General features: G+C 40.9%; 1 protein-coding gene across 2 annotated transcripts in view; it reads right to left on the bottom strand.

The window, feature by feature from the left end:
- The window catches only part of CPQ (carboxypeptidase Q), a 299,566-nt gene that overhangs the window by 248,885 nt on the left and 27,515 nt on the right, over positions 1-23,166 (bottom strand). For both annotated transcript variants that reach the window (XM_006198037.3, XM_072949488.1), the window contains exon 2: positions 15,902-16,109. In XM_006198037.3, coding sequence (XP_006198099.1) covers positions 15,902-16,109 — 208 coding nt within the window. The remainder of the gene's footprint in view (positions 1-15,901; positions 16,110-23,166) is intronic.

Genomic DNA, 23,166 nt, shown 5'->3' with positions numbered 1-23,166 from the left:
AGTCTCATGTGAACCAAATATTGTCCACAAAAAAAAAAAAAAATTGATGCCCAGCTTAAAAACATCTGCTTTGTTTGTGTACTTAAAACATCAACTTGTGTTGCTCTCTAAAAAGATCTGGCTAAGTGACCAGTTACAGCACAGTGCAAGGTTAAGGAAAGGAATTTCACTGCAAACATAAGCAAACAGCAAACGCCACATGAATTACCAGCGTTCAGAGGAGAAATTCTGCCTGTGTCTATAAAGACTGATCTCTCTCTTCCTGTTCTCAGGGTATGTTAAGAACGTAATGATTCATAGATCAGAGCTTGCCACAAGGAGCCTGGCCTTGAATTTTAAGAAGTTTGACATGGACCAAAAAAATCTCACCTTCCACTAAATACCTTCCCATGACATTTATGGCCGTAAGTTCCCTTTCTGGAAAATGAGAGCCAAAAAAAATCTGTCAGACTGGGAGGCAAGTGGGGGAAGAATATTTAAGAACACTTCTGTTCATATCTTGGCAAGAAGTGCCAAATGTAGCCAGGGTTGGGGATGGTCCAAAATGTCAAAATTTTGGCAGCTTAGATAACAGACCTGTTTATTAAACAATTAGCGGGGCTCAGAATTGCGCCTCCTTCAAATACGTGCTCAAACAGGTCTGGGAAGCATCAGTAATGAGAAGTGTAGATAATGGGGCGAGGTAGGCTTGCTAGGCTGAGTCACTATCAACTCCTTCTCTTGCCAGCTTCCAAGAAGAACTTCATTTGTATTTCAAGGTTTCCATTTGGGTCAACCGTGAACAAATAAGAATAGGGGAGACAGACAGAGAAGCCACCTGGAACGTGAGCTGGGAGCCTAATAAGGGTTCCTCCAGTCTTGCCATCTGGTGTGTCCTGGCCCTTGTCATCCAAATTGCTGTCCTCCTCGACAAATTTACTTTCCCCCAGACAGTTCAGCTTAAATGAGCTCATACTGTCTGTCTGACATCTGTCAAAAGAAGAGTGAAAGATTTCTCTAAGCCCTGAATTGAAGGAGAAGGCGGAGAGAGGGAGAGAGGGAACAGGAGCAAGGAAGAGGGCAGGAAGATGGGATATGGGCAGAGCAGAAGCTCTTTCTTGGAGGACCAGTGCATTTTTATCTTCATCTATAAATCTTATGGCAGAGGTGGGGGAAAGAAGAAGTACCGCTTCCAATCATATTTACTGAGACAAATATGATTGAACACATGAACTATGAAAACAGTACAAACTACCTTCACTCTCACCCAGTGTCATTTCTTTTTCTTTTTCTTTTTCTTTTTTTTTTTTTTTTTTTGGTCTGACTGTTGTGTGAGGTGTTTTGGTTTTAGTTAAGAAAAGAAGAAATAGCAGCGGAGAAATCTGATCTGCTTTTGACAGCATGACCAATGCTCTCTTTCCATCCCTGCTGGAACAGGACTCAGTAAAAGGCAAGGGCAAGCAGAGGAGTGATTTCATTAAGTCTTGATTTTGAGGTTTGCATATCTGCAGATCTGCTTTTTCCTCCTAGGTCTTGCAGAGCTGCCAATATGGGCAACAGGAGTGATGATAATGGACTGAAGCCGCCACAGGGCAAATCTCTGGAAGGGGAGATACTAGACACAGTTGCCAGGAGGGGACTGTCTGTGCCTCTGCCTTTCAGGTTGGAAGGTAACAGGAAATCTAATTTAGGAACTTATTTGCCACAAGAAGGTACTGAATAAAGGGAAGGAGGAAAGGAACACCAGGGAGAGGAGGAAACAAATGAGCCTCACAGTAATATGACCAAAGATGTCTTTCAAAATCCACCTTCCAAAGCAGAAGAGCCCAGGACTTCAGAGACCTCTTCACTGTCACTAGTGCTGATGTTCACCCATTTATTGGCAATTTTCCTCCTTTCATTCTCTCGACCTGGTCTTCCCAATTGGAACACATTGCTTGGTCTCTTTTGCAACATTTACCAAAGTGCTCTTACAAAAATCCTCAACTACATATTATTTTCTCTATTTCCAGTTTAGTTACAACAAGATGGCCAGTTCTGAGGTTGGCAAACAGATGATCAAAAAAACCTTTTTCAAAATGTCTTAGGATACAATCTTGATCAAGTTACTCAAATGTAAAATGAGTCTAAACCTCCAAGGCTCTCGTAAGGAAGGGTTTGGTTGAGATGAGACATATCTACCTCGAAAGCACCCGATACTTAAAAGCTGTTGACTGTATGTTAGCTCTTTTCTCTGCCCCTCTTTGAATTAAGGAACTCCTAGAACTTGTAGCAGAAAAACCCACATCAGTAACAGGCAGTATTTGGGCAGACATCATAAACTTCAGTTTTCTCAGAGGAATAAATCCAATTAAAGGTAAAAATTGGTGTAATTTCACAATGTCTATTAGGGGTACTTATGAGCATCAGAGTCCCTTTTAAAAACTATTCTGATGGAGTAGTATTTTAAATTCACCATGGCGTTATGGACACAGCTGGTGCTGAGCAACGCGGAGCACGTACGCAATGAAGATCTATTTCACAGCTTCTTTCCTTAGCAGGAGGAGAGATGACATTTTGTCGGCCTCGCCTCCCTGGAGATTAAAAACCAAGCCCCAGAGGAAGGCCAGGCGGCTGACATACAGACTCTTCCCCTGCTGAGGAAAGGAATATACAGAGTCCATGGACAGCTTACCTCTTCACAAGGTGAGTTTCCATTTTCTGTGGGAGTGTTCATGATACAGTGCACTGTGCTCAAAGTTCTTTCAAAATGAGAAAAGCAACCCTATTAGGTGGCATTTTAGAAGTATACTGAGCATTCTAACTCTTAAAAATATCAGTTGGGGTGAGGAGCGGAATCCCACAAAGATTAAATCAATGCATGCCTAAATTAATGGACTCTTAATCCTGGGAGGCTGGGTATAGCAGATAGAGATCTACCCATGAGACTCGAGAGAAAAGAAACATGGTATCAGGAGCTAAAAGACACGTTGACCCTGCCCTGCCATTAACCAGCTGAGGGACCGTCAGCCCCAAGTTCCTCATCTCATTCTCTCAGGGCTCATCCAGCTCTAACATGAAATTAAGGTTCTAAAAGGGGAAGGGAGTAGAAATAGGAAGAAGCTGCTTATAAAGAATTCCACGTGCCAAACCACTAAAAACTGAAAAGGTCAGTAAAGTGTGTATAGAAATGAAGAGGAGAAGGAGGATGAGGATGACGATGGTGTTACCAGCTGTATCTGCAGAAGCCTTACCAGGAGCCCAGCACTGGTCCATGCACTCTCCAGGTGCTAACTCCTTTAATCCACTCTGACTCCGTTTCTTCACACCTCCCATCATATTGGATAACATCGGAATGAATCCAGGCATTTTGAGGAAGCTGATTTGGGGTTATGTTAGTTTAGCTTTACGAGGATATATTTATGGGATTCATAGTCACAGATTCCATCCTGGTACAGGAATGACTCCCAGGACTGCTGGTGTCCTAATGCACAGGGGCAGGGCCAGAGGTCATATTGTGCTAAGAACGAATCCTGCAATGGATACCTGGCAATGAAAGCGTGGAGTGAGTGGTAGAGATTCAGAAGATAGACACTCAAAAACTTCTTCCAATTATCAGATGCATAAAAGGATTCAATTCCCACTGGTGCCTACTCAAACTGCAAGTCTTCACCTGCCAAGAATAGATTCAATAATTCAGACTATGCTATTATGAACATACCTTCTAATTTCATATTTTATTTTTCTTTTTTGAAGAAGTCATGAAAAATGGAATTTATCAGAATCCCTGTGTTTGTAAGAGCACAAATCTGTAGTTGTATCATAGTGAGTGCACTGATACATGAAGTCACATGGTATAACTGTGTCAACATAGTGAGTACCATGTTAGCATATGTAACATAGCTGTCCTAACCAAGTCTGGCAATACCAGATGAAAGACACAAAAACCACCATTTATTGAGAGAAGGACATGCTTCAATATTCATGATGAATAATAGTGTCCTAGATTATCTAATAATACAAATAATGAAGAGTAAATCACCTTGGAAAAAGACTGGAATTTCTTATTGATCTGACACAAAATAGTGACAAATATAATGTAACAGAAAGTCATAACACGCAACCAAAAACAAGTCCCGCTGTTGTCAATTCATTGTCACTGTACAAGAAAAAATCTATAAAGTCCTGAAGTCTTACAGCTCATGCATGAAAACAACTTGATGGCAGCTTTCTGAAAATTGACAATCCTAAAAAATGTGTTTGATATTATCAACAAAAATCTGTAAAGCTGAAATAAACTTACCCAAACTATCAATAATAAATACTAAATTTCTCTCAACAATGGTAGAGGAAAAGCTGAATTCTCTTTTCACTCTCTCTTTAGCAAATATAACACAAAAGTGTTGTCATATAAAGAGCCATCAAAGAATATGTAGGAAAAAACATAGAAGCTTGACAGTAGATATTTAATAACAACATTATGATATTTTTCTGTTTCTGAATTTTGTAATGTTTGTAGTAGTCGGCAGTTTTTTAAAATTTGTTATTAGTTACAATTTATTTAATATTCTAAGTAAATGTTGATTTTATATCTAAATTTATATTTGCAACTTCGTATTCTTTTTCTTAAAGAGGTCCCCAAATTATATAAGCACCTAGTCCTGTAAAGCTTGGGTATTCCCGTGGCCTGGCATATAAAGGACACTTGATAAATGTTCATTGAATAAATAAAGCTGGGAAATGCCAAAACTTAAATTCTTCTCCTAGATATCAAATATCTAATTTATAGAGCAGCAACCAGTGCAGCAACAAACGTTCATTGAGCTATTAAACAGTTACCGTTGACTCACTAGCCAAAGCTGGTTACCCCTTCACAACCGCTGATGACGTGGGGAGGTTGGAGTGGGTGGATAATTTACAAGTTTCTGCCCTGCACCACAGAAACTAGGTAGACTCCTCCCAAAGAAACACCCTTGTAGGCCTCTGCAAAGCCACACCGAGACACTTATTTCTCCTGGAAAGGGCTCCTTGAGAACACACTGCTGAACACCAGCACGACACAGCAAAAAAGAAAAGAAAAAGAAAAAGAGTCTGGAGAAACAGAAGCAATTACTGGATTTGAGATTTTTGCTCATTTATTTTAGCAATTAACAGCAATGATGTATGGGTGAGGGATCTTCATTCACATATGGTACACATTGGTAATGGTAAACTCTAAAAATAACTCCCAGGGTTATTACTCCAAAGCTCGTGTCGTTAACGATAAAGTTCAGAGGAAATGGTATTGTTTACACCCTGCTAATTAGCTGACTTACCTGGAATAGTTAGGGTTCCTTTGGATAGGAAAAGAAAAAGAGTAAATTTCTTGCAATGCTTCAAACACTCAAGGTTATCATAAAATCCTAGCTTTGACATTTTATTAAATGCTTTGAGATTTTTGGTGCTTTATCAAAAAGAATAATGATAGTAATAAATTTTAATACATACACTTTGAAAATCCATGAAGTGATGCTTCAGAATGTAGCTTCAGAAAATAGACATGAGCTGGTATAGATGCATTTACAGTTGGTTCTCTATTCTTTTGATCTTAGATGATTTTTTTAAACAGTTATTCATTCAACAAGTATCTCTTGAGTGGCTGACATACACTGAGTACTGACAGTGTAATGGTGTAGAAGAAAGACATAGCCAGTCCTCATGGAATTTATATTCTCATGAAGAAATACATACTGAACAAGTAGATAGAAAGACAGAAGCTACCAAATGTTACAGGACTCTGAGCATACAGAGAAGGTGCGAGGTAGAAGAATTTGAGGGAGAGGCCTTGCAGTCTTTCACTTGAGCTCTGAAGATTGAGGGGGAGTCAGCCAAACAAAAAGCTGGGGAAATCACATTCCAGACAGAGGGGTTGGTGAGTACAAGGGCCCTGAGGTGGAAAATAGCTTGGATGATGTTTCAAATAGAACCTTTACTGCATTCTGGTCAGTTGGCCACTGATCATTGGTCTGAGTCACTATATCTTTGGCACTACATGCAAGAACAGTATCAAGCATTCAAAATGAGGTTGAAAAGGGTAAAAAGACAGAGTAGAATTTTGAGCCAAAGACTGAGGCAGACCACCAGAGTGGGTTCCAGAAATCAGGAGATAAACAGAACCAAGGTCCCTGGAGCCCACAATGCGGAGCGTTCTGGAACTGCTGCTTTTGAAGATAATTCAGTTTATACCAACCCGCCTGCTCAGTCCTGTCATTACCTGTTGATGATAACGACCATGATCAAGGCCAGATGCCAGTTATAATTCAGTGATCACGTCCCATGTGTCAGCTTCCACATCAAATGCTTAATCCCATATCATTCTTTTGAAAACTCTGTCAGATAAACAGTGTTCTTCCCATGTTACAGATGAGGAAACAGGTGTGACATGAAACAATGTATGTAAAGTCACACAACCTCTAAGTGGCTAAGCTGCATCTGAATCTAGGTCTGTCTGAATCCAAATCCTACTCTCTCTATCGTTACCTTCGTTAACCTCCAATCTTCCTGGTAACTCTGGTTGGCATTTTTTTCCAGAGGACTAAAGAAGCCAAAGGGTCATCTGATGCAAGAGAACTTTAGCCTCAACAAGAGAAAGAGCAAAAGCACCTGCAACAGCAAGAGGCTGACTTGAGGCTACTTGGGATTATTTCCGTTCATATGCTACACTAGACATTTTTTCAAAGGGCATGCATAAGCAAACAACATTGTCATAACCTGAAATCTGAATTCAAAATGCATTAATTCCTTTTCACCACTAGAGATTCGGAAAAACATGCCATGGTGATGTGACTCTTAAGCTTGTGCTTTCGATAATCAAAAAGCTGGAAAATAGAAAGTGAACATTTATAAATATTTAAAAATTATGAATGCAAAAATAGCAGCCAAGAATAAATTTTTATATCAAGGTTATAAGCAGATGAAAAATGACAGTCCATACTAGGAATGCAAACAGACCATTAATTATAGCAGCCTCACAAAGCACCATAGTAATAGCAGTTTGCAATTCTTCACCAAAATTTACATAACTATATGGTCTCCTCTCAGATTCCAGAGATTCTTTCTGATAAGTAGCAATTCAAAAGGTTAGCCTCCTCATCTATATTATTATTCAACTTCCATGCATGTGAAATGGTGACACCTTGAATTCATATGTTAACAAAACTGATAGGCTGCCTCTAACTCTTTTTATTCATTCATTCCAGCAATACTGTGTGCCAGGCATTGTGCACAGCCCTGGGGACACTGAGATGAATAAGATACACTGAACAAGATACAAGACCGAGAAACAGACTAGTAAGGACACACCCCCCAAAAGAGGTTGGTCAGACTAAACAGACGGAGATCAAAATGGCTATATGATGTCAGCGGCTGTCTCCCAGCCAGACAGTGGCAATTAAAATAGTGATACTAAATAAAGTTAGTTCTTTCTCTCTCTTCCCTCCTTCCCTTCTTCCTTCCTTCTCTTCCTCTCTCCTCCCCTCTCTCCTTCACTCCATGTTTCCCTCTCTTCCTTTCTCTTTAATTCAATAAGTATATCCAGTCATTAGTTAGCAAGACTACGTAATAATAGTACTTTACATGAATGCAAAAGTTACTATGTGTCAGGCACTAATAACATCTCATTTAATCCCCACAGAACACTGGGGAAAAGGTACAGTATTAACCCCATTTTACAGATGAAACTGAGACACAGAGAGTTTACACAGTTTGCCACGGTCACACATCTGGCGAGGAGCCAAAGACCCAGACACTGTGACTCCGGAACTGGGGCTCTAGAGGACAGAGCCCGAGTCTATCCATCACGAGGTGGTGTGCCTGGCACGCTACCTGAAGCAATAAGAAGCATTCAGTGGTTAAAGGACACTTTGGAATTTCTAACAAAGATCTAAACAAAGAATCTGCCTTTCAAATATCAGAGAGAGATAAAAAAAAGGATGATGAGAAGAAAAAAACGCAGTGTTCAGTGTGGGTCTTCTCTGGTTCCCCCCTTGGGAGCACAGTGGCCCTCCACCTGCATAAATGATGAGAATGGGCATTCTGCTTGATTACTGTGCATCTGTTATGAGCCTCAGAGTGAATTAAGCAAAAACAAAATAAGGAAGGAAAAGAACCTACAAATTGGGGCTGGCTCAGTTGCACCATTTTGAGTCACAGTGATATTTACCTTTTTGTAATCACCAGCAGGCACATATGCCCCTCAAACTGCAAAAGTATTTCAAAACAATTTATATCAAGCTTGATAACTAATTAAGCTAAGGTCATGCCGAAGAACCAAACCACCAGGACATCAAAAATCTAAGACAGTCTGAGTGTAAAGTAGCAGCATTAATTTTTCTCCTGTTAAAAAAACAAAGGGAGGGGGACCAGCTTTCGTACTCTCTGAGAATCAACTGGCTTTTAAAAATCATCCAAAATAGACCTCTCAAGACATTTCACCTCTGCTCTGAATGTTTTAAACTGGTCCTCTGATTACAAAAATGTTCATGTTAAATCTCATCAAGAGGCTTTCTTAAGATGAAGAATGTTTTATAAATTGTAATGGTTTTAATCAGAGCCCTCTTTGAAGCTATTTAACTCTACGATGTAGCCCGACCATCGCTTCAATTACACCGTTTTTCGACTCTGTATTAATTAAGTATCATTATAGGGACTGATTTATGTACTTTTTCACAGCCCTCTCACCAGATGGTCTAACAGTCTCCCTCTTTGACACTCCATAAACATCACCTGGATTCACTCATCTCTCTCTCCAGCTGAATGTTTAATCAGATCTTAGTCATCTTCAAACTGGATTGCTTCTCTCCCTCCTCCTCTTCACTACACTCTGTCAATACAGTACACAAAGCCCAAGTGATATGAAACATAAACCTGTAGTATTTACAAAGCCCAGTCCTATCAACAGCTCATTCCCACCTCGATGAATTCTTACCCAGTGTGGTGATGCAATTTTCACAGCAAAAGGAAAGGAGAGTCTTTCGCTTCCTTAGCTGATTAAAACTTACAGCCTGTGTTCAATTATCTGGGGCACTGGAGAAAATAACTGGAAAAAAATGTATATCTGGCAACAGGAGTACAACAGACAATCTGGCCTCAGTAGAGTTGCTTTCTGAATTATATTTTGTTGGGGCTAATATAAAAATTACTTCGCATTCTTGAGCTCGTTTGTTGAGAAAGCAGGAGGCAGAAGCCCCAGGGTGTACTGCTTTGCAAGGAAGCCAGTCTAGGGTTTTAAATTGCCTCGGGTAATCTAAAAAGTGGATAACAGAGAAATGGAAATGCTTAACTGTTTTTTTTTTTTAAACAAAATATAAAAAACAGATTAATGGGACTATCTCAAAGCCACCTCAAACTCAAAACATCTGAAAAACAAACTGGTCGGGTTGCCTCAATATCGGCTCGCCCTTCTGACCCTTGTACTTCTTTCTCATCACTCTCCGGTGCCCAGGCTGGGCGGACGGAAACCGGGAGACTGGCAGACTGGAGAGGGCACATCTGGTCAACACAAAGGACTTGGTGGCTAATCCATGAGGCTGAGGTTTGCCTTATAGAAAATACAAGATGTTGCCACCAGATAGTTTTTTCTCTAAAAACCACAAACCCCTATTTTTATGTAAAACTCATGATTTTTAAATATTGGTCTAGACTGAATGCAGATTCATCCCTTGGTTTTTGATCCTTGCCTTACTGTAAACTTTGACTCCCCCTCCTGCCTCCCTTAAATGCAACCAGTCCCCAGGTTTTGATAATTTTTTCATACTACCCCTCTGTGTGGTCAGGCCACTCAAGTTGGCTGCCCTCTCGCTCTCTGTACATCCCCTGCTCAACCAGTCCCTGCTTCACCTACACCTACTCACAGAACCATTCAATCCTCTTAATCATAGGGCCTAATCAGTAACTGCCTATGGGCTTTCCTCCTGCCCCAGCAGCTGGTTTCCCTGATAACCGATGAGCCAACCTGACGTCAGGTCCACCGACAACTGGGAGCCTGCTCCTCCCCCAGGTAGCGAACACTGCTGCCACGTCCTACCTGCTGTCTGCCGTACACAGTAGAGTGTCGCTCCAGGACTTTGCTTCAGCTTGTAAGGTCCCCTGTTCAATAAGCAGGTCGTGTCTCTGTCACCGTCTCCGGGCTCTTTCTTCAGTCTCACTGCTGGGCAATTACGAGGCTCTCAGCCTTGTGGGGTGCAGCCCAACACCCTTCTGCTGTCGCCTCCTCTGTATTCCCACTGCCATTGTCTACGCCCTCACTATTTCACAACACACTGTTAGAGCCATGTCCCATTTCACCTTCTCAAAGCTCATCATGTACAGTCACCAGACTGATCTTTCTGAAACGGTAGTTCCCACACAGACAGGAGAATCACCTAGAGGGCTGCCTACGCCACAAACCCCACCCAAGCGCGATGTAATTTAACAGGTCTCAGGTTGGCCTGACAATTTGCATGTCAACAAACTCTGAGGCTGGGGCTGTCTCAGGCACCATACTTACAGAGACAGTGCTCTGAAGCATCAGCCCCCAGCTCCAACACAATCAACGATCCCCCATTTCCTCCACATTAAACTTAAAACTCCCTGATCTGGTACTTTGGATTCTACGTAAAGCTGGTCTCTTCCTCTCCCCTCAAAATTACATTTCTCTGATCTAGGACACCTGGCTCCAGACGAGCTGCTCTACTTGTGTAGCGCCCAATGCATCATGCACTCCCGCTCTCTTGCCTTGATCGTGGATAGAATGTCTTTCCACCCCACTTCTGTTCAGGTTCAGCCTTTTCATTGAATTCACCCAAAACCCACATCCTCTGTGAAGCCAGCCACATCAGATTTCTGCTACCGCGTCTAGACTCCTATAGCGTCAGCTCTCCAAGTTGCTTGGTGAATCTAAAGTGTATGGGATTTAGAGCCAGAGACTCTCTGAGTATGAATCCTAGTTCTTTCATTAGCTGTGTAACTTGACTGGCCATTCAACCATTCTGAACCTGTTTCTCCCTCAATAAAAGAGCAATAACAATATCTGTTTCTACTGAGTTGCATAAAGAATTAATTGAAACAAACTATTTAAGCCTTCAGAGAAGCCTAGTACAAAGTAGGGGCTTAATAAATGCCAATGTCCTTTCTTTGTTCCTTTCCCCAATCACGAATTTAGCACTAAATATAAAATTTATTACGCTAACTATGTATATTTTAAGTTTATCTTTCCTCTCTTTTAGCCAGATAGAATATCTCTGAGGAACCAAAAACATGTCTAATTCCCCTTAGCAACTCTAGTGCCTGGCAACTTCTGAGCAACCGGTAAGCTTTCAATAAAAATTTACTTCAAAAATGTGATTAATTTGAGAAATAATATAAGGAAGTGGTTCCATAGAGCAGCTTTCCTCTGTAGAATTTAAATCTCTTACTAATTAAATTTATCCTAAAAATATCCTCCGATGACAAAGGCAAAACATATCTTACACACAGAAAAACTGAAAAAGGGTCTCATGGGAGTTCCCATTAGATGTCCCCAGTTGATACTCAATATTGAACAAAAGAAAAATCTTTATAAAAGCATCAGTGAAGGAAACATCTTCTCATTGAAGTCAATGGGAATAATGAGAATACAGAGAAATAACAACAAAGAACCCAGAGATAATGCCGGCAACAAGTAATGGGCTTCCCTTTGAGGACATCTGTCGTGTGACCATGGACTGCTGTGCTTCCAAAACGGCTGGAAAATCCTGACAAACTGCACAGACAGGTGTCGTCACGTTGGTGAAAACACACTTCCTGACCTTTAGGAGATTCTCTAATTTTGAAGTCAAGCAGCAGCAAATTACAGTTGATGTTCTGTTCTCAAGTGTTGCCGACTTCTACACCGTTCCTAGACAGCAGCCAGTATCACCCTCTGCCTAGAGCTAAGGGAACTCAAAACACATGAATATTGTGGCAGAAAAAATATATAACCTGCCACATTGGCATCTTGCCATTTCCCTCCAAATACAAAGTGGCCTAAAAATTCAAGTTGTTTTGAGTTGGCTATGTAAAGGTTACACATTTGGCCAGAGCACACTAGGCACTGGGTCACCTGGCTTGTTGTAAGAGCCCTACTATGATTGATTATATAACCTCAGACACTTTCTGATTCCTTCAAAAGACACTTCCTGAGCGACCACTCTGTACCAAATATTACACTAGATGATGGAGATGCAGAGGCAAAAAGTAAAGTCCATGTGTTCCTGGAACTTACAGTCCAGTGTGGAGTCATAGGCAACTGGAGCACACAGGACAGTTGTTCACCAAGCTCTTTTTCCTTTCACAGTGACCATGAAGCTAGACCAAATTTCCCAGCCTCCACATAATGGTATTCTGGACAGTGGAATAAGCAGAAGGAGGTCTGCTGTATCCAGGCCTGGCCATGGAAGACCTCCCCCTTGATTATCAGCTTTATCTCTCCATTTCCTTATTTGCCAGCTGGATGCAGAGGACCCTGCAGAGGACGCTGATTTTTTAGAGGTGACGGAGCCAAAGATGGAAAGGAGCAGGAGGCCACCTGCTGAACATCTTCCTGGAAATATTATGTGAGCAAGAACGAGATTTCTATTGTGTTAATTGAGTTGTTTGTCACAACCGTTAGTCTACCCTACCAAAGCATGAACCACCTCCAAGATATTATGATACAGAGTATGCACAGGATGACATGGGATACCACAAAGAGGCGGTGCACCTGGGCTGGTGTTGGATATCGGAGAGAGCGCCCCAGAAGAAGAAACACTTAAGATGAATCCTGAAGGACAGTGTGAGATAGTGAGGAAGGGACTCGAAGGTTGCAGAGGAGAAAGTGCATGCAAAGTCATGAAACTTTGAGGAAATGGGGTACATTGGGAAAGTCTTGGTGATTCCTGAGTAGTAGAATGTGGAGTGATTTTGGGAAATGGAGGTGCTCAATACGTATTTGCTGACATGATAGAACCTAGGAGATGCAGTAACTACTAGAAAAGATGGATAAGGGAAGAAAGAAAAGTAAGCAAGGACCATCTAAATTAGAAGGCAGAAGAGATGGCATTATCTTCATGGAGGTAGAAAATTCAGGAGAAAGAGGTGAAAGAATGGGTTCAATTTTGGGTGAAAAAAAAAAGAACTGAGTAGCTATGGAACATCCAAAAGAAGAATCAGCAGGTGGTTGAATGGGCTTAGAGCTGAGGCAGTGGTATGGATGGGAGAGTGGGGTTTGGGAAGGGCCACAGTCTAGGTACTGGCTGAAGCCATAAGCATGATGAGATTGTTCATAAAGAATATTCAGAGTGAGAAGCCAGAGAAATAGGGAAGGAAGAGGCAAAGAGGGAAAGAGTAGGAGCTGGAGAGACCAAGAGAGAATATGAGAAATAAGTCATAGAAAACAAAGAGAAGAGATTTTGAAAAAGCAGTCAAGAATGAGAAGTGCTTCAGAGAGGTGAACACGTAAGATGATGGCCTGAAAAATGCCCATTATATTTGACAACTAGGCAGCTGTTTGTGACCTTAACAAGCTCCATTTCAGTCCTGGGAAAAGCCAGGTTAAAATGGTCTGCAGAGTGAATAAGAGATGAAGAATTCGAGATAGGAATACAGAATACTCTCTATGGAAAATGGGCTCTAAAAAAACAGTTGGCCTGAAGTGGACAGAGAGACAGAGTTTGTTTCGTTCTGGTTTTCATTTTTTCAAGATGCAAGACTTAAGCATATTAATATGCTGAATTCTCTGAACTTTTCTTTCTCTATCTGTAAATCATGCCCCTCTGCTTGGTCCATTGGATTGCTGTCAGAACAAATAAGGTGACAAGGTGACATATGTGAAAGGTTCTAAAGTACTACGTAAAGGGAAAAGTTATTTTGTAGTTATAATTGTTGAAAATATGGAGTTACAAAAGTTAAGAGTCTACTGAAGTATGACTGGCTATAAATCAATGAAATAATTATAATCAGTCTGGATCTACAAATATTAGGAAAAATGCCTTTTAAATACATACTACCGGTTGCCAACATCAAATCTTAGAGGCTAACAACAGATTTCTAAATCCTTTGCTGGACAAAATTCTTCTAGTGCTCCTAGGTTACAGCCTGGGTTCCAGATGTCTTCATTACACCAGGAAAAAAAAATTGCTAATGAACCCTGGCAGATTGCTGTGCATTAAGTCATCTGGGAATTTATTAGTCTTATGAGTAGTAGTTCTTAAATAAATGTTTCTGGCAATCACCCAGTTTCACAAAGCAACAGACTAGCTTCATAACTGAGGTCTCATGAGCAGTGAAGTCACGGTGGATGGCCACGACTTGTTGAGTATGTTATTCTAAGGGGTGGTTGAGGTGTTCTGGGAAGTAAGCTAGCCATTCATGATTTCCCTCCTGGGAAGATTAAGCATCCAAAAGAATATGGTCCAATCATTATTTCACAAGTCACCAAACCTTTAAAGACTCTACAAAGTATATTATTACTAGCACTATGACATCAACGTAACTAGGTTTTCTCTCATAAAACTTCTAACAAGCGGTTTAGCATGCCCCATCTTCCTCCCCTGGGAAGATATCTTATTCCTGTAAAAGGAAAATGTCCCTTTCTTTTTCTCAGCACTTTTGGACAACTCCTTTCTGGGTTTCCTGTTCGCTGAAGTCTCCTCGGTTATTTTATTTTCAAGGGTATAGGGTGTTAATTAATTAAGGTTAAGAAGCTGTGTCTCCAGTGCCAGAGAGCAATTGTGCAGAACAAAGAAACCTTCCTTTACAAAAGGTATTAAAGATCTGGTCTTGAGACCCAAATGAACCCTATTTGCAAGTTTTTGCAAGTATTTTTTTTTTTTAATCTCAGAGAGACCAGGCTACAACAGTAAAATGGTGCTTCTTTTATAGGTATTTCTCAAATATTTCATCCCTGATATGTGACACTACCATACATAGCTATTAAACTAGGCCCAATGTCTTCAGGTCAATTTTCAGACCTTTTATCCACTGCAATGCCAAATTTCCTCCTAGGACTGAGGGCCAATAAAGCACTTTGCAATGTCCTCAATCAGAACTACAAAGTAAAAGAAAATACTCACGTTGCCCTCAAAACATACCACCAGATACTTATATAGACCTTTACAGATCATCAAGTAGCTTTCATCAGTTTTCTTCATTTAATCTTAAAATAATTTTGTAAATGTACTATTGTTCATCATTACCGATTAATAGAGGAGAATGGTGAGGCCCAGGGAGGTTTAAGAACATTCCCAAGGTGGCATGGGATTAACAAGCTACTGTGCATAAAATAAATACGCAACAAGAATACATTGTGTAGCACAGGGGATTATACCCATTATCTTGTAATGACTTATAATGGAGTATTATCCATAAAAATACAGTCACTTTGCTGTACATGTGAAATTAATATAATATTGTAAATCAACTATACATCAATAGAAAAGAACATCCCCAAGGCCTCACAGTTCTTCAGAAGCAGACAGGTCTATCGCCAAGGTCCTCTGCTTCCTCAACTCTCTCCACTACACCATAGATGGCCCCCAGCATGTTACCCACTTTATTTTTATTTCTCTTCTCTAGCAACAATGGAAAAAAAGCCTGGCTTCCTCTGAAGTCATTAGACATCTTTGATGAAACGCAGACGTGAATTCATGTCTCCCTCCAATGAAAATACATAAAATATATTGGTTATATAAGGAATGTTATGGGAGCATCATGGATGTGGAAAGCTTTTTAAAAGAATGCGCAAACGATGCTTGGAATCTTGGAAAGGCCAGAGAAGATATTACAAACAAATGACCAAATGCGGAATGCGGGGAACATTCCATGAACAATCAGTATTTTCATTTGACTGGTTTGTTTTTATTCATAAGGGCTTCTCTTTCATGGAAGATGCTGCTTTTGGAAAGCATTTCAAAAGAACATAATGACTAACCTGTAGATGGAGAAGGAAGCCACTGATCGAATGAGGGATGCCAAAGCCCCCACTTTGGCAGCTTCCACAGCCCCCTGGACACGATACTGCACAGTCCTCGAGTAGTTGGTATAAGGTTGATTATAAACGACGATCTTCCCTCTTGCTTCTGGGGCCCTTCTCTGCAGTTCATCGAAAGAGGTCACCACCAGAACTTCCGCTGTAATGCCTGGAAATAAAAGTCATACAAGATTAACGTATGGTTTCCGATTGGCCAGGGTGACCTGACACACAAAAGGTCGCACATGCTCTATCCACTACATCTGGCAAACTGGTTTGCAGGGATCAAAGTTTCAGAGCCATCTGCCATGGGAGAAAGATTGTAGGGGTTAGCTAGTTTCCCAAGAAAGAGAAAAGGCATTCAAAATAACATAACCTACAACTCATAAGGTTTTTCAACTCACTTGACCAGCTGGTATTAAATCACAAATTGCTTGAAACGGTGTCTTTTTTTTTTCCTTTTTGCTTCTTTTCCACCCTAAGAAGTTATGAGTTTCACAGAATGACACTAATTATTTCTTTTAAAAATGCATTTTAGAAAGCTTCCCCTGGGATCAGTGAAAAATATATTTATCTTTTCATAAAACTATTTTCATCTGTCGCTAAAATACCTCCGTTGACATCGTACGAAGAGTAACAGTTTATGAAGAATGTTCTTAGACGCCAATGATGTTCGTAATCCAACTTGTAACAAATGGTTGATGTAACCTCTCCCAAGAGCCAAAAAAGTCAGCTTGTTTTCTTTCTTCCTTTGTACCACTTTTGAAGAATGTGGAAACTTCCCAAGCTTCTGGATTTACAGTACTTGTTCATCACTGAACACAGAACTAGTCTTCAGATTAAAATTTTAAAGATGTTGTATAATTGCCCTACAACCCTGTTGTCTCATGTAGAAAGATGGCCATCTTTCCTCCTGCCACAAGACTCGCCCAGATCGTCCTGATCAGGGGACAGGGTTTCACAGCTTCCAAGAAGTCATTCAAAAACTGCCAAACCACTGAAGATTCAATTTGATGGAGCAGTTAGAGGGACAAGAAAAAAATATTTAGCAGCAAAGACCAGATGCAGCAGCTAAATATTACCACCTAAAAGAAAGCGGCACACACCTACTGTTCTGTGGCTTTAGCCACACAGTCATGAAACACATCAGTGAAAACTGAAGTATAAACATATATTTCACATACTTTTTAATCTGGCAAACTAGAGAACTGGGTTCTTTGGAAGCTTAACAGACGTCATTAAGATAGTAATTGTTACTTGGAAAATCCTTTTAAAATGCACTGTAGGTAGGAGAGAATTCTTGTTTTCAATTTGGACCCCATCATAATGAACCCTTTGGGCGGGGTCCTCTCCGACTTCTGGTTCCACCGTCTGGACTGAATTTGTGCTTTTACTTTAAAGTGACTGATAACCGATCTATAAGCATGTCTCCGCCAACATTCAGAACTCAGAATTTAATTTATAATCTAAAAAGAGCAATGTACAATCATGGAAAGTAAGGAAGCCACTAGCTTTCTCACATGATAAATATGTGTAAAAATACAAATAAGGGTTCAGCTAGACAGATTTTGAGATTCATAGCTTTCTGAAACCTGGAGTTACCTTGAAATTTGACTGGCGTTATTGCTGGCATAGCACAGGAATTTTGTTGATGGTTTTCAGCTGTTCCTAATGAATAACAGATTCAATGGTCCACCCAGGGGATATCCCAGCAATGGGGTAATTTTGGCATCTGGATTGGAGCCACTAGAAATGAAGCCAAATTTCTATAAGTTTTCATAGGCCACTGCAAAATTAAAGTCATACAAGGGTAATGCTTCACCATGGTCTGTGGTTCAAGTTCTCTTAACAAATGCCAGTGATGAAGTCCTAAAGAGCCAGAACCTAACCTGTACACCACAGTTGCCAATGCAAAACGCTAGCAGCAGCTAGAGGCCAAAGCCTATCACGATGAGCTTGCAAGAAGAGTTCAAATTAATCTGTTTTCCTGAAAACTCAAGAGTCATCGCTGATTCCTCTGGAACAGAACAACCTGTGAACAACCTGAACTGCTGAAAAGTCAGATCAGCCTATGTCACCATCCCCCTGCCCCTCTTCCTCTTCGGCTGATAACCCATCACTTCAACATACCATTCAAAGCCTGTCTAGCTCTACGGACACAGGCTCCCTTTTAAGTTCTATCGGTACTAAACTTACAGGTTCCCACTCCTGCCATGCTGGTTCACTCCTCAGTATCTTTGTTCACACTATGGTATATCATGTCCTAATGACCCCATTTCCCCAACTTCGTCATGTGACACCTATTCACCCCTTAGGATGCCATTTAAGAAGTACTCCCAGGCCTCTGGCCTCAACCCCCTCCCCCCACCTCCAGGAAGGCTGTTCATGCACCACTCTCCTCTGCACTTTCAAAGTGTCCTAGGCATACCTGGGCACTAGACAATAAAACTGCCTGTTTATGACTCTCTCTCCCACCTCAAGGTCTGTGGCTATGTTCACTTTTTTTTGGAACAATACCCAATCCTGGGCCTGACACTGTACTCGGTGTATGTGTAGGCAGCCAGTCAATACACAACCCTTGAATGGCATGGCTCCAAATAAGGAGGGTCTAAAGCATTCCCATAAAAGTGCAATTTTACCTTTAAAGTTTGATAGCACTTCTCCCACAATAACTCAGCAGTCTGACTCTCTGGCCACCCAGAGCACAGCTGAACAACAATAACCAAGCAAAAAAAGGCAGTCAGAAACGAAATACAAATCCCAAGTAAGAAAACTCAGGTACTTGAACATGAGAAAAGCTCTTCTGTTCTTACAGCCTAGTTACCCTTTCTTTATATAAAATTCTGAATCTAGCACTTAAACCTATGAACTATGAGAAACAACAAATCAAAAAGAAGAGGTAGGTTTGGAATTTAACTTTAAATAGCTATATGTATGTAGTGGCTATCATGCAGAACTCACAATCACTGCAGGCTCAGCCAATTATACAGGCAAATAGCCCAGAGCATCTCTGCGGGCTGGGGGCCTTGCTTCAAGACAGTTCAGTAACAGACGTGGTGGTCATGGTGAGAACCTGCTGCAGCAGCCACCAACCAGGTGGACTGTATTCAGTATCCATTGTTTGGGAAGGCAGGGTGTGTACAAAATATTTAAAAAAGAGTTTTGCTCAAACTGAATACAATAAAATCAGGCCATCTGGAAGACCTCATTCTTCCATATAAGTCTGTGTTTTGATACATGTTGCACAATCGACATGCTTCTGCTCTCCTGCAACTCAGCAGGCTCCTCTTCTTTTCTGTCCTCTCATCTCCTTTCTTCCCATGCTCCCATTCTAAATGCTAGTCCATGAGAATTCCAAAGAACACAAATCCAGTGTCATATACCCTGACCTGCCTGTTGATAATTGTAACCCACTCCCAATCACCATCCCTCTTTTCTTGCTTAATTTTTCCATAGCATTTATCAGCTTCTAGCTGCATCCACTATAGTAATGTAATCTCCAAGGAGGGTAGAAATTCTTGTCTGTTTTATTTATTAATGTTACCAAAGTGCCTGAAATAGTGCCTGACATGTAAGATGTGAAATTCACTCACACACACTCATAAGTACAAATACACACATGCACACATGCATATACTAAATGAATAAAAAGAAACCCCCAAAATAAAAGTATAATAATCCCCCATCCCTGATCACTCTCCAAAAGGCGTACTTCCAAGGAACTTGTGTATTTCTGTAGGTCAGGGTAATTGATGATAATAATATCTGTATTTGGGTAGCTTTTGTTTATACTGATGTTCACAGCAACTCTGCAAAGTAGTTATTAGGAGGACACTGAAGAGCACAGAAATACGTTTATACAACTACTGGGCGTTAAAACTGAGAGTTTGAATGTATGTATATTCGTGTGTGACTGAAGCATTGGGCTGTACACTAGAATTGACACAACATTGTAAACTGATTGTACCTTAATAAAAACATAAACAAATGAAACTGAGAGTTGACTCCTTGGGTGTCTGAATCCAGGGGTCATGCCCCTCCTATTAACTGCATTGTTATCTTTTTCATAAATGTAAAATACATTAGAAAGAAAAGCTCAATATTTTCTTTTCAAGAGGAATAAGAAGGAAAAAATAAAGAAGTATATAAAAGCCTGCCTGAATTATCAGTTACTTCTTAGTCTACCCAGGATCTTGCTCATCAGTCAGAGCGCTGTTATCACACTAGGTCCCAATCTATTAGTGAGGGAGTTGAGGGGGGTGCTTCACTCTAGGACAAGAGTCATTAGACTCTGTTACAGTAATGAAAAGGATTATAGTAGTTGATTCTGAAGAAAATGTAAGACTGAAGCTAAAAATACTCATAAAGCGACTCTCTTGGCTATAGCTGATTATATCACAAAAATAGTATAAAAATCCTCAGGTTCTTTCTTACTCTCGACACCTAATTTTCAAAATCGATCAATTTATTTTTTAAATGGCTTTTCCTGTACATAATTACTGCTGCGGTCTTCTTGCATAGACAACAGATGCTGACTGCTGTGGTGTTGGCTCAGATCATTTATTCCATGCAGAATTTGAGACTCTGATCTCACAGTCTCTTCTGACCCGATTCCTCCCAAGAACAGTTAAGAATAGGAAGACAGTGAAGTGAGAATTTCATAATGTTTTCTACTATTAAAAGGAAAAGACTACAGACATAAAAACATGTCTCTGGGGCTCAATTCAATGTCGTATGTCTTAGGAAATTGATTCTGATTTCAGAAGACTTAACCCCCCCTTCCAACAGGAATATTCCAACCCCACCCAAGAGAAAGCCTAGCGTCTTAACTCTTGTCACATACTCTTATACCAAGTGCATTATACAAAATAACTAGGTCCAGTGGAATGGCTGGTTTTCCCTGCACTCAGTTATGCAGAAGGGATAAGAGTTGTTCCCAGAAACTCACTGTTTTGGTCTGAAGCGGTAAGGAAATTGAAAAATTCATGGCAAGGCAGATAAAAGAGACTCAGACAGTCCTTTCTGAGCGGCCATCTGTTTATGGAGATTATTATGATTGTGCAACATCCTTTTCATGGAAGAACAAGCCTTAAAGATTCAAATTTATTCAACAAATTTACAGCCTTCTGACTGGGCGGGCTTTGTGCTGAGAATTGGGCACAATACAAATTTGAGTATCTTTCACTGCTATCCCTAAAAATTGTATAATCTAGAGGAGAAAAAATAGGTAAACAATAACTTTTAAAAGAGCACCACTTTTTTTTTTAAGTGTACATTAAGAATTTCTTGGAGGTAGAGCAGCGGTTGGCACACAAGGGTCAGGATGGCCCCCATCTGATTTTGTAAAGAAAATTTTCTCAGAACACATAAAATACTAAAATTTAACAAGTAAAAGGAGTGCAGAATGCCACAAGTGCTAAGTGAAAGTACAAGGTAAGATTTCATAAAATAAAAACACAAATCAGTATCAATTCTGATGGGGGAAAATCAAGCAAATTTCCAATAAGGTAAAACTTTAAGCATGCCTTAGAAAATTTCAATAGACTGCAAATAAAGAAAAGGACATTCTCAGGTAAAGCACAGAGAAGGCAGGACAGAAATAGATGAAACATCTATTCATTTACAGTGAATAGGAGGCTTCCTGCCAGGCCCCAAGACAGACAGTGGGATACTCCAAAAATCTTCTAATTTTTAACCAAGATATTTATGGAGCTCTATCATTCTGTGAATTCCAAGAAGGCAAGCAAAACAGTGCCCTTGAAACAATTTTCAAGAAATTGTTAAACTTAGCTATTAGTTGGCATGAAAGTCAGAAGAGCAAGAGGCAAGAATGGTAGCTGGAGGCTTGGGACCCACCATCTCCAAACTGGCTCGGGAGAGCTGGCGCCAATCAAACCTGGTCTGTCCACCTAGCGAGCGAGCCCAGACCTGACTTCATCACAACCCACAGACACAGTAAATTATCATCACCTCCGGAGGGGCAGCCATTTGCCCAACAGAGTAGCCGTCTTGCCAGACCAACACCTGAGGGCGAGCTGCAAGCAAGGCAGCTTGTCTCCCTTGACTTCTAAAATACAGAATATACACATTTCATTGGCTAATGGAGCAGGGCCTACCATAGGACCATTATGTTTGATTCAATATGTAACAGGGGACCCAACTTAGCAACACACAGCAGCCACAAGCACAGAGGACAGACCAATCATTAGCAATCTGATCACTTAGAATCCAAACTGCTTGCACAGGGGGAAAGGCAGTCAGACTTTTGGGTACCTTGATTAATTTTAAGCAATTATCACAGGGAGCATTTATACTCTAGCACATGAGGTGTATTGTGTTAGAAAAAACACAATTGCTTTGAAACATGGTTTGTTTGAAACACGTTTGAAGTGGTTGTTTTCTCCTTAACCCTGTGTATTTCCATGTAATGGAGGTTGGTGTGGGTGAGAGAGGGCTTTTGCAAAAACCACTGCCATCTAACACATCTGTTAAAGTCAGCAGCTGGAAGGTACTATGCACCTCAGTCAGCTTCCAGTGGTATTTTAGGAGTAAAATCTGCAGGCCGTAGTGACAGCGAGGGACACCAAGGTGAGCTTCTGCAGACTAAAACAAGACAAGTTATCATGGCCTGGGGGTCTTGGCCAGCTTAGCTGAGAAGCTGAGATCTGAGAAATGAGTGCTGATGGACTAGGGGACATGGGCAGGGAGGTTGAGGGGAGGAGGAGGGAAGAGAGTATTGAGATTAAAGTAAGCAGAGAGTGAGGGAGAGAACGGCAGGAGAGGAGGCTCGTGGACTGTAGAGTGACATCATGGGGGGGGCTTGTAACTGTATTAAGGAGTCTGGGTGGGGAAGGAGAAGTCAGGTAAATTCAGATTTACAGTTTGAGAGTATCACTAGGCTTACTGTGATGGAAGGCTTGGAGGAGGTAAGAAAAGGAGGACGGCTATTTAGGGGACTACTGCCATGTTCTGGCCGGGAGGTGATATCAGCTTGGATGAGGGCAGGACAGCAGAGATAAAGAAGAGTGACAGAACAGCCGTCATCAGAAAGTCTACAAGTAATAAATGCTGGAGACGGTGTGGAGAAAAAAGAACCCTCCTCCGCTGTTGGCAGGGATGTAAACTGGTGCAGCCACTATGGAAGACAGTATGGAAGGTCCTTAAAAAACTAAAAATAGAGTTACCATATAATCCACCAATCTCACTCCTGGGCACGTATCGGAGAA

Source organism: Vicugna pacos, chromosome 25, assembly GCF_048564905.1.
Source record: "Vicugna pacos chromosome 25, VicPac4, whole genome shotgun sequence".
Taxonomy (NCBI): domain Eukaryota; kingdom Metazoa; phylum Chordata; class Mammalia; order Artiodactyla; family Camelidae; genus Vicugna; species Vicugna pacos.
The sequence above is the reverse complement of the archived record's forward strand: the minus strand, read 5'-3'. Positions and strand labels throughout refer to the sequence as shown.